This window comes from Mauremys mutica, chromosome 26, assembly GCF_020497125.1.
Source record: "Mauremys mutica isolate MM-2020 ecotype Southern chromosome 26, ASM2049712v1, whole genome shotgun sequence".
NCBI lineage: Eukaryota > Metazoa > Chordata > Testudines > Geoemydidae > Mauremys > Mauremys mutica.
Genome location: NC_059097.1, coordinates 8,859,981 through 8,872,777, shown reverse-complemented (window position 1 = coordinate 8,872,777; position 12,797 = coordinate 8,859,981). Strand labels below are relative to the sequence as shown.

Genomic DNA, 12,797 nt, shown 5'->3' with positions numbered 1-12,797 from the left:
CCGGGGCACAGTGGACTTGACATCAGACGACGGAGAGGGTCTCACTGTAGGAGTACTAACAGTTCCGGGTAGCCAGAAAAACATAAAGGCTACGGGGTCCAAAGGTGAACTATAATATGCAATAGGTCGTTGCGCATTTCCATGAGTCTGAGTAAGGACCCCTAAGGCCACTCCCTCCTTTTCATGACAAAACAGGGTAAAGGGCTTTTGTAGTCTAGAAGGCCCAAGGCTGGTGATTGGGCGAGGGCCCATTTAATTTGGACAAAGGCCCCATCAGCCTCTGGGGTCCATGAGAGGAGTTCGGGGACTTTATCAAGGGTCATTGCCAGCAGTGGTCGAACGATGGTAGCATACCAAAGGATCCATTGCTGACAATAGCCAGCCACGCCCAAAAAGCCACGCATCTGTCTTTTCGTGATTGGCTTGGGTACCTGGAGAATGGCTTGAACTCGTGAAGGGGACAAATATCTTTCTCCAGCTGAAATATCATGTCCCAAATAGTGGACTTTGGGCAGAAAGAGCTGCAATTTAGATTTAGAGGCTTTATGACCCTTTTGGGCCAGGGCCTGCAATAAGACAAGGGAATCAATTTCTGATGCTTTCAAAGAGCCAGAAGCTAATAACAGATCATCTACATACTGGATCAGAGTGGACCCCATTGGGAATTTAACATCATCCAAATCCTTTTTCAGGATTTGGGAAAATAAGGTGGGGGATTCAGTATAACCTTGGGGCAATCTGGTCCAAGTATATTGGAGTCCCTGAGAAGTAAATGCAAACAAATACTGGCTATCCTTATGAATAGGGATAGAAAAGAATGCCGAACAAAGATCAATAACTGTAAAATATTCAGCAGAAGGGGGAATACAGGAAAGAATAGTTGTGGGGTTAGGGACAACAGGAAAAGTAGGGAGGACAGCCACATTGACAGCACCAAGGTCCTGGACAAAACACCAAATTTGTTTGCCAGGCTTTTTTACTGGCAAAATAGGAGAGTTACATTCACTGACTGTTGGTACAATGACTCCCTGCTCTATTAGGGAAATAATCACAGGATGAATTCCCTCTTCAGCTTGTTTTGACAGGGGGTATTGTTGTATTTGGGGAAGGGGTTTTGCTGAGTTTAGACGGATCTTAACCGGTTGGGCAGATCCAATGCACCCAACCTGTTGCCGCTTGTCGGTGGCATTTCGCTGGATGCTCATCCGCCGCCACGGTCCTCTGTGGCTCATCTGGTGCCTGCCAGACGAAAAAGGTTGGGGACCACTGACCTAGAGCAACATGAGAACAACTGGCAATGATACAATCTGTATCTCTGATGACTCTAACAATAACTTTGCAATAGGAGGAATGGTATAAATGTGATGCTCCCTGGCTCCTGATAGGAAAGGCACACTTGAATGACTTGTGGGACAACGGAGTTGATAGAAAGGACAAATGGGTCCACTTCAAAACTGGGCGAATTGCAAAAGGAAAAATGGGCCACTCACCTGGACAAGCTGAGGGATAAGGGTGCTGCAAATAGTTCAAACAGCTTTAAAAAAGTTACTATGTGGGAATCAGGAAAGGTATCAAAGAAAAAAAAAGTATTGATAGCCCTAGAGGTTTTTATGGTCTTGATCTCCCTTGCAGATTCACTGATGGCTCACATGGGCTGAGTGCTAAGAGAAGGTTTTCCAACACTCACGGATTTCATAGGGCCTCTCCCCTGTGTGGATTCTCTGATGGCGAAAAAGGCTTGATCTTTGAGTGAAGCTTTTCCCACACTCACTGCATTCGTAGGGCCTCTCCCCTGTGTGGATTCTCTGATGATCAGAAAGGGCTGATTTGTGAGCAAAGTTTTTCCCACATTCACTGCATTCATAGGGCCTCTCCCCTGTGTGGATTCTCTGATGGTGAAAAAGGCCTGATCTTTGAGTGAAGGTTTTCCCGCACTCACTGCATTTATAGGGCCTCTCCCCTGTGTGAATTCTCTGATGCCTAATAAGGTGCGAGCTGCACTTGAAGGTTTTCCCACACTCACGGCATTCATAAGGCCTCTCCCCTGTGTGGATTTTCTGATGGTTAAAAAGACCTGATCTGTAAGTGAAGTTTTTCCCACACTCACGGCATTCATAGGGCTTCTCCCCTGTGTGGATTCTCTGATGTTCAGAAAGGGCTGAGCTGGTAGTGAAGCATTTTTCACACTCACGGCATTCATAGGGCCTCTCCCCCGTGTGGATTCTCTGATGGTGAAAAAGGCCTGATATGTGAGTGAAGTTTTTTCCACACTCATGGCATTCATAGGGCCTCTCCCCTGTGTGGATTCTCTGATGGTGAAAAAGTACTGATCTGTAAGTGAAGTTTTTCCCACACTCACTGCATTCATAGGGCCTCTCCCCTGTGTGGATTCTCTGATGTTTAGAAAGGTCTGAGCTGTTAGTAAAGCATTTTCCACACTCACAGCATTCATAGGGCCTCTCCCCTGTGTGGATTCGCTGATGTTGAGAAAGGGCTGATCTGTGAGTGAAGCATTTTCCACACTCATGGCATTCATAGGGCCTCTCCCCTGTGTGGATTCGCTGATGTTCAGAAAGGGATGAGCTGTTAGTGAAGCGTTTCCCACACTCACGGCATTCATAGGGCCTCTCCCCTGTGTGGATTCTCTGATGTTGAAAGAGGCCTGATCTGTTAGTGAAGCTTTTTCCGCACTCACTGCATTTGTAGGGCCTCTCCCCTGTGTGGATTCTCTGATGATCAGAAAGGTCTGATCTTCTAAAGAAGTTTTTCCCACACTCAGTGCATGTATTTTTTCTCTTTCCCCTGAGGACTGCCTGCTGTGTTGTGGTTTCCTTGAGGACCTTCTGAGTTCCCCGACAGGAAATAAATTTACCCACTTTCTCCTCTGGCTGGTTTCCCTGCTCTCTTTCTGGTCTGTGCTGAATCTCACAGGATTTTCCCTCCTCATGACTGCTGGACACATTCCTTTTCGATCTTTGCGATAATGCTCTGTGTTTATCCACTTGCTCAACATTTTCCTGCTGAGAATTCTGCTCCTCTTTCTCACATACCATTGCATCACCTGCTGTGATAGAGACAGAAACCTCAAACAGGGATGGAAAGGGGAAGGCCAAACCAAAACACATGCTGGAGAGAGGGCAAATAAAAATCAGGAACTGAACTCCCCCAAACTTTTCCCAAAAATAGGAGAGAGGAGGGGATCAATTCAGCCTTCACATCCCACCCAACTTCACAGGGGAAGGGAGGAAGCTACTGCCTCGTCTCTGCTCGGATCTTTTGGAAGCCATGAGCTATATCTACCCTGAGGATACGACCCCTGCTAGGAACAATAATGAACTGAGAGACCTCCCAAGGGCTTTGTTGGGCATCCCAAATGTTTCCTTCAGGCACTTACAGATTTTGAGTTGGTCTAATGTTTCCTCACCTGTGCAGGGATCTCTCAGGATCTCTCTTTCCTCTGAACCCTGGAGGTCTGGAACCCATGGCTCTTCCCCTTGTTCCAGCTGGGAGATCACATCAAGTTGGGAAACTGGAAACCCTGCTCAGATGAAAGAAAACAAAGGAGTTCAGTTGATTTCATAAGACTTCATCATAAAAAACATTCTATTAATTTATCTTCAGTGCTTAGTGTGACCTGGTGTGTCTGGGGCAGTCCTCACTGAAAATGCCAAGGTCAAGGCAGGCTGAAAAAGGGACAGCACATGCTCCCAAAACTGGTGGTTAACACTGAAGTTAAACTCACCGACCAGTCACAAACTGTGCTTCTGATCCCCCAAACTCGTTATTGGGAAGCTGAAAAAAGAAATCACGCAGCCCCCTTTATTGCATTCCAGTTTTCTGACTCCCAACCAGCACCTAGGTCCAGTACAGTGAGAAGGTATTTAAAAACTCTGTGCACTAACAAAATGTTGGAAGGAAGGAAGGAAGGAGAGAGAGAGAGGTCAGATACATTCCATAATCTATATATAGTGCTGTTAGATGTACTGGTGAGTTGCTGGCATGAAAGTCCATCTGGAACACATCCACAGGTTGGATGGGTCATTCAGTCCTTTGTTCAAGGCTTCAGTTTGTAGAGAAGTTGCTCCAGAGGGAGGAAGAGGGATTGAAGACAAAATGAGATGATGCAGTTACCCTTTATATTCCTTTTGCCATGTGGCTTGTACTTCTTGTTTCCCAAACACAAGCTTCACAGCACGTGGTATGGAAAAGCCTTGGAGTTCTCATGACGCAGGCATACCCCTGCATGTCTTGCTGACTCAATAGGTGTATCCCCTTGGTCCTTTCCATGGGCTCATTGTACAGCTGATGACCCTGGATAGGCCACTGAACAGGCTAGGCAGTGCTGACGCCAATATGTCTGGGGGTGTCACCCAGAAACGCTGCACAAGTCTGGAAATACAGATATACCCTACATATGTGTAACTCATAAAACAAAGGTATTGTACATAGAAACAAAATTATCATACCTGGAAAATCATAACATTTTCCCTGACACCTTACATGGCATATCTAGCACGATTCATTGTAATTTTATCATATTGGTATTAATAAAGTAATATAAAGTGCCTCACAATTCCATACAGTGTCACACTTTGTAAACCAGTGAATTCACAGGACCAGCTCCCCAGGTCCTTGAAGATGCCGAACACTCTCGCTATGAGGGACTGAAATACCCACATATTTGCTGGAAACACACACAGACAGACACTGTGTAAGTGTGTACCCCTATGTTCACTCTTCTAGAAAATTATGATCAATTTTGAACACAGTATGGTTTATCACTTGAAATCACATAATCTACTGAATATTGTCCTCCTGTTAAAATGTGTAGCAACATTGTATGTAAAGTTATGAGATTTTACTGTATATTACTGAAAAAGTTACAATTCTGGGGAACACCGACAGAACAGTTCCTCAGAGACAGCAAAGCCAACAGCTGGTCAAATTGCCATTCTCTGGAGGGGGATGGTGGGAAGAAGACATTTACAGTCCATCACAGGGACCACTTGAAGCTCATATCTCCGACAGACAGCCTGTCACCATGACTCAGCTGAGAACTGAAGTGGTTTCTAGTACAAAGGACTGAATTATAAAAAGAGGTGAGGAAAATGCTTGAGACTCTCTCTCTCACCCCCCTTTCCCTCTGCTCATGACAACTCCTGAAGAACTGAACTTGGGCAGCAGGGGCAGGTTAGGGGGAGTCCTGGCTGAAAGGAAAGTCAGCCTGTCTCAGCACATGGTGAGAGAAACACTTGCTTTGAATCCATTTTAACTTGTTAACTATACGGCGGGTAGTGTTCGATGCATCGGGGATCGATTTATCGCATCTCGTCTGGACGCGATAAATCGATCTCTGAATCGAAGCCGGTACTCCACTTTGGCAGGTGGAGTAAGCAGAGTCGACGGGGGGAGCTGAGACAGTTGACTTGCCGCCGTGAGGACGGCCAGGTAAGTCGAACTAAGATATTTCAACTTCAGTTACGTGAATAGCATAGCTGAAGTTGAGTATCTTAGTTTGAACCCCGCCTCCCCCTAGTGTAGCCCAGGGCTAAGATGTTAGATTGTGTTTTACCTTGCTTTTCTTTTGTAAACAATTCTGACTTTTATGCCTCATTACCTGTAGTCACTGAAAATTTTTTTTCCAGTAGTTAAAAATCTTTTTTTATTGTTTTAGCTAACCAGTGTGTTTGGATTAAAGTGTGTTAGAAACTCAATTTCGGATAACAAGGTTGGTGCATGTCATTTTCCACTGATGAAATGACAGACTTCCTATGAGCTTGCGTTGTTCAGGAGTGTGCTGGATAGGACAAGATGCACATTTCTGGGGGAAGTCTGGGACCAGAGAATTTTCTGGGGTTCTCCTGTGGGGTGTTGTAATTTGTGAGTCGCTGACTAGCAGCACTCAACACTGTGTAGCTGGGAGCGAGTTACATGCTGGAGACTGTGTGTTAACTGCCCAGGAGTGGCTGTTCTCACAGTAAAGCAGTGTAAAAGGCACCCCAGCTTGGGGAACTCAGGGACACAGCTGTTCAACAGTCCAGATTGTACTGTGCTTAATGTCACAGACACTCAATTTGAAAGAGGCTCCTAAAACACAGAGAAAGTAAATCCATGTCCCAGAAATTGAAGTCTCCAGAGAGAGGGCAAGTCTCCCTGGAACTGCTTCTTGCTGTGTGACGAACTGGGAATGTTCTTAATGTTTTCTCTGAATACTGTGTTGGTACCTCAGTGTCCCCTATGCAGTTCTTAAGTATCTAGGTGGTGGAATAAGGGTGTGTGATTGCTACAGAGCAAAGGGCCAGTGCACCTAAATGCCTGACACTCTGTCTCCTAGCAACTGATGGCCTGGGCCCCTTCTCTGCAAAGGTGCAAGCTGAAGATGTTGGAGACAAAGAGGTCAGGTGACTTCCTGGCCCGGGAAAGGAACTGAGCAGGGGAGATGGGGCTGGAGGGGTTTCAGTCTGGAGCTGGCTGGGGACGAAGAGTGAAGTGCAGACATGGGGGCCTGGCTCACTGCCCCCCAGAATGGACCCGGCCAAGGAGTCCGGTTCGCTGTACCAAGCTCTGTTTTAGACTGTGTTCCTATCATCGAATAAACCTCTGTTTTACTGGCTGGCTGAGAGTCATGTCTGACTGCCAAGTGGGGGTGCAGGACCCTGTGGCTTCCCCAGGACCCCGCTGGGGCGGGCTCGCTCTGGGAAGCACACGGAGGGACAGAAGATGCTGAATGCTCCAAGGAGAGACCCAGGAGGTGAAGCTGTGTGAACTTTTTGCCCTGAAAACAGTCTGCTCCGAGGGAGAGGAGGCTCCCCAGAGTCCTGACTGGCTTTGTGGGGAGCAGTTTCAGAGCATCGCCCAGGGACTCCGTGACATGTTGACAGACAGGACCAGAGAAAATGAGAGAGTCCTGGGAAAGCTGGGAACAGTAAGCATGGGCTGGTCGAGTTCAGTGGAGAAAGGGAACAGGAAGGGCAGGGATATTACTGAATGCAGGACTAGGCGGCGAGTTATATGGGCCCGTGGTGCCCATATTCCACCAATATTCATGAAGGTGGGCCCAGCTCCACCGATGTTTGGGCCCCAGGTCCCATGCTTTGGGGGGCCCCACACCATGGGTCGGCTTTGAACAGGGGGTTGGACTAGATGACCTCCTGAGGTCCCTTCCAACCCTGATATTCTATTTAAAAAAAAAAAAAAGAAGTGGGGCACTCTCACCTCAGGGGCAGCTGCCCCCATCCTCAGAATGGCTGTGTGCTGCGGAGAGGCCCCAGCGCTGACCTGGCTCCCAGGGGTTCCCGGCCAATGGGAACTGCAGGGGGCAGTGCCAGAGCTGCCTGGCCACTTCTCCATAGCAGGGAGGGGGAGGGAGCCACAGGCAGAGAGAGCCCCAGGAGTCTGTCCCTGTCAGAGAGACAGCTGGGGGGTTCTGGGGACAGACAGATGGAGCCACGGGCGGGGAAAGGAACAGCAATGGTCACCCCGGGGCTGACATAAAATACACAGTACAGAGGGGACTTCCTGAGCAACACCCCTCCCCTCCCCCCCCCCGCAGAGCAGACCCGGGCTACGACTGGCTCCGTCCATCACTCTCCCCAACTCCACAGAGACCCACACAAGCCTCTGCCCCCCCCGAGAGACCTCCAATAGCCCCCTCTCCAGAGAGCGCCCACTTTGTGCCAGACAACTCCCCCCCATTGCCTCTCCGGCTCCAGAGCGCCGTACAATCTGACCCTTTCTCCCCCCCCCCCTCCAGCCCATTGACTGGGTGGCTCCTGCACAGCGAATGGGAGCTACACCTGAGGCAGGGCACCTGCTTGCAGATGCAGCCCTCTCTGGCTGTGCTGCCACAGCACGGGGCGGGGGAGCCACAGGTGAGCAAGCCCTGGTCATCATCATCACAGGCCCAGAAATTCTCTGGGTATTTAATTTCACTGAGGCAAGTAATTCAATCTACTCTTCTTTTCCAGACAGTTTGTAGCTTTTCCTGTAAGAAAACTTACAATTTCTTTGCCAAGAAGTCCATTTACAGTTTTTTCACTTGAAAAGTATATTTTCTGGTTTTTCATAAGCTCATTTATTTTGTTAACTCAGTTTCATAGGCGATTATAAAGTCACTTGAATTCTACCTGCTTTTTTCCATTGGTCCAAAAACACATGGAAGATGTACAGATTTTTATTTCTGTGGGCCAATCACCCTGTTTAGAAATGTAAATGTTGGAGCTAGAAAAGCTCTGCAAGGGTAAGGGTCCCTTCAGGAAACTGTCCTCAAGTCATTCATTCCTCTGGGAATTCCATTCAATTGTTCCCTCCTATAGGGATAGTGATCAATGTTTCCATCCACAGGGGCGAAGCAGAAGACTGGGTCAACCCTGCAGTGACTCTGCCTCTACCCTTGTTCTCTGTCTGCTCCCTCTACCAGCCCCTTTGGTCCCCCTAGGATTGCCCCTCCCATTACTCCTCTCTAGAGCGTCTCATGAAGTAAAGATGTCATTACAGGTTCTTATCTCTGTAATGTAATGTATTTATTGTTAATTAATGCACTATGGGAGTCCCCCCCTCCAGCCCTCTGTATAAATTGATTCTCTTCTTTCCATATGTTTTACCCATAGGGTTTTCTGCAGGCCTAGGGCAGCCAGCAATAACCCCTGTGCCTTTGCAATAGGGTGAGGGAAGGGGACCAGGGGTTCCCTATTTACGCGATTTGCAAAAAGTGTTATCATTACTCAGGGTACCAAATGTGGTTAAATGCCTTGTAAAATCCCAAAGCAAGCTCATTTTCATTTCTCATATAATAATCTCATATACAGTATACACACATTTTTCATTAATTATATGACTTGAAATTATTATTGTTATTATTATTAGCTAGGTGTCTGGGGGTTTTTCAGTGTGGCAAAATGTGTGCTATTTTATGGGCTGAATGACTGAATGACATAATACCCTGCTCCCCACCCCCAATGTCCATTACTAAGTCCATTAATTTTGTCAAGTGTGCATTGCACAACGTGGTGGTGCCTACCCCTGCCTTGTGCTTCAGGGGGGTCACGGGATCCAGGGTGGCCTGGGGAGTTAGCGGGGTGGGGGGGCTGGCACTGGTAGCAGCGAGTGACCTGGCCCCAGCCCACTTTGTTCCACCTCCCCGGCTCCTGGCATTGCTCAGGGGCGGGGGCTTCGGGGAAGAGGTGGAGTGGGGGCGGGGGGGAAGGGGCGGAGCAGGGTTGCTTGTTGCTGTCGGCGCCAGGCACCCCGCTAACCCCCCAGGCCACCCTGGATCCCGTTCCCCTGAAGTGCAGGGCCCCCCTCTGGATGGGATGGAGCCACTTGGGCACCACCAAATTTATACAAACCCGCCACCCATGAATGCAGGATCTCAGCAGTACTAGATGTCAGGTTAGCACATATTGCAAGCCATTGGAAAACATAATCCCACCAAAAATATACAGTAACTCCTCACTTAAAGTCGTCCCAGTTAACATTGTTCCATTGCTGATCAATTAGGGAACATGCTCGTTTAAAGTTGTGTAATGCTCCCTTCTAACGTCATTTGGGAGCCGCCTGCTTTGTCTACGGCTTGCAGGAAGAGCAGCCCGTTGCAGCTGGCTGGTGGGGGCTTGGAACCAGGGTGGACCGGCAGCCCCCTATCAGCTCCCCGATCCCCCAAGTTCCCTGTGCAGCAGCTCCCTGCAGTTCAGCTGTCCCTCCCCCCATTGCCATGTGCTGCTCCTGCCCTCCACCTTGGAGCTGCTCCCCAAGATTCCTGCTTGCTGTGCAGTGAGGAGAAGGGGGGGGCTAATGTCAGGGTGTCCCCTTCTCTCCTGCATGCCACTTACCCCATCTTCCATAGAGCAGGGGGGGACACACCAGGGCTCAAGAGGGAGGGAACTTGCAGCAGCTGCCTTCTCAGCAAGCTGATCTAATTAACAAGGCAGTGTACTTAAGGGAAATGCGCATCTCTCTCTCCATTCCTGCTGCCTTGTGTAGAGAGAGAGTTAACCCTTAAGGGCTCAACCAATTGCTAGTTCATCATTTAGCAGCAGTGATTTCCTTACACCCCCCTGAATTTCCCCAACCCCCCCCCCCCCCCCCAGTTTTGTGAACTAGTTAATGCCAATTTAGTGACTGTTTGGAAATTTGAATTGAAATTGAAACATTAATACACACTTTAAAAGCATATACAGTGCATGATAAAATGTGTATCTGAAAAAGTAGAATAGATTTGAAAAGTATGAACATGGACTAGCTTCCTTATACAGCTATTTTTTATGACAATGTCAGTGCATTCATTTCGGTGATGTTGGCAACCTAATAATTTCAAATGATGATCTGTAAGCAAAGGCTAAATGAGCTCTCCCTGACAGCTAGTGATGAGCTGGGGCTGGGGGGAAAGGCTTCAGGACCAGATTGTATTTACATTCACACCTAATCTACCTAGGTATCCAGCAAACAGAGCTGTGTTGCCCAAGTGATAGATTTTGCCTGGGGTTGGGTTACAAATCACTTGAATGCAGGGGGTGGGGGAATGAAATAACGTTGCTTTTATTGTATGAGTAAAGGGCAGAAGAACTGTACTTAGCCTGTGAGGATTGAGGGCATCAAGAGAGAGGGTGGGGACCTGTCCCTCTCCACTGTTTAAAGACAGAGCTGATTAGGCTCCACAGATAGTCTTTTGTTCTGTTAAGTGAACACTGCAGCTGAAATCACTGATAATCAGGTCTAAGTGCTTAGTACTGCTGTGGGGACAGCGTTTCTGTGGAAGAGACGGCCCAGACTGCACTAGCAGCGAGGTTCCCCCACTGAGAGCTGAGCTGAAATCACTGAGAGCTGGTGCAACCTCAAGAGACCAACTCGCAGAGGTCACAGTGGCAGGTGGCAGCAGAAGGTGACTGCGCAGTGCCCTTGGCAACAGAGTGGTGGAGTGAACGGTGGCACAACAAACAGCCGTGGCCAGAGCGAACAGTGAGCAGCTGGAGGTGTACTCATGTGAAAACACCTCTGAACTCTGAGTGTCCACTGACCAAGGACAACACCGGTGAGTGGGGTGCGGTGGAGGGAAAAGTGAGGGGCACGTTAAATAAACATGTTTGTTGGACTATATTTTAGTAACTTTGCTCCAGAATGCTGGATTTGTGACTGGGAATGGAAATGTATATAAATGCGTTTCCTAGTAGGCCAAGATTTTTAAAATGCATTTGCCAAGGTTGTTCTCTCACATTGTTGCTATCTTGAGAGGTCATTATGTTGGGGAGTTTCTGTACTAAACATTTTTATGATGATAATTTTTACATAAGAATGGTCATACTGGGTCTGACCAACAGTCCATATAGCCCAGTATTCTGTCTTCCAACAGTGGTCAAGGCCAGGTGCTTCAGAGGGAATGAACAGAACAGGGAATCATCAAGTGATCCATCCCCTGTTGCCCATTCCCAGCTTCTGGCAAACAGGCTAGGGACACTCAGAGCATGGTGTTGCATCCCTCCCCGTCCTGGCTAATAGCCACTGATGCATCTATTCTCCAGGAAATTATGTAGTACTTTTTTAATCCTGTTATAGTTTTGATCTTCACAGCACCTTCTGGCAAAGAGTTCCACAGGTTGACTTTATGTTGTGTAAAGAAGTACTTCCTTTTGTTTTTTTAAAACCTGCTGCCTATTAATTTCATTGGGTGACTGCTAGTTCTTGTGTTATGTGAAGGATTAAATAACATTTCCTTATTCACTTTCTTCACACCAGTCAAGATTTTATAGTCCTCTATCATATCCCCCCCCTTAGTTGTCTCTTTTCTAAGCTGAAAATTTCCAGTCATTTAATCTCTCCTCCTGTTTCATACCCCTAATCATTTTAGTTGTCCATCTCTGTACCTTTTCCAATATATCTTTTTTGGGATGGGGTGACCAGATCTCCTCCCAGTATTCAAGGTGTGCACGTACCATGGATTTATAGAGAGGCAATATATTTTCTATCTTATTATCTATCCCTTTCTTAATGATTCCCAACATTCTGTTTGCTTTTTTGACTGCTGCTGCACATTGAGTGGATGTTTTCAGAGAACGATCCACAATGACTCCAAGATCTCTTTCTTGAGTGTGGAGAAGCTTGTTTTGTCAAACCGATCAGCAAAGCCAATGCTGATAAACTACGTGAAAAGGCTGCAAAACACCAGGCCTCTGGAGTGCATCAACAGGCAGAAAGCCTTATAAGCCCACTTTCAAAGCCAATTTTAGAAGTACTTAATGAGGCTGTTAAGAATGCTGGAGACACAACACAGTTCATGTGAACAAACATGGCTGTGGCATCCTATTTTCTATTTAAGCAAGAGATACCACACACTACAAGCTGGGATGCGAATGTTAAGTGCATTGTCACTTGTTCATCCTCAAGCTGAACACTGGTTCTGAACGAGACCAGCAAATGCTCACTATCTTTCTGCAAGCAACTCAACTGACTGGCTAGAAGCATGCGGTGCAACAGTGAAAGACTCAACAGTTGAAAAAGTGAAGAACATCTACTCCAACTAGCCCTAGTACAAGCTTGCAGCATCTTCAAAAGACATTAAAAAAAAGCTATAAATTTAATATCTTCATTATATTCTTTTTTCAGCAAGAGTCCAAAAAGACTGAATATCTTGGAAAATATAGAAGACAAATTCCAAGATACTCAGTCTTTTTGGACTCTTGCTGAAAAAAGAATATAATGAAGACAATAAATTTACTTCAGTCCCAGTGTGTCTGGTGAAAAAAGTTTCCCTGGAACCTATGGGGAAATTGGATTCGCTTAACTTCTGTTCGTTATACTGGACT

General features: G+C 47.1%; 1 protein-coding gene across 1 annotated transcript; it reads right to left on the bottom strand.

The window, feature by feature from the left end:
* Positions 1-1,654: 1,654 nt before the first annotated feature.
* LOC123356620 (zinc finger protein 135-like) lies at positions 1,655-4,245 on the bottom strand. Its single transcript, XM_044999981.1, has 2 exons — positions 4,238-4,245; positions 1,655-2,808 (listed from the first exon to the last, which is right to left on the bottom strand). Exons 1-2 carry the CDS (start codon positions 4,243-4,245, stop codon positions 1,662-1,664), a joined length of 1,155 nt encoding a protein of 384 aa, XP_044855916.1. The 3' UTR covers positions 1,655-1,661.
* Between the last annotated feature and the right edge of the window lie 8,552 nt (positions 4,246-12,797).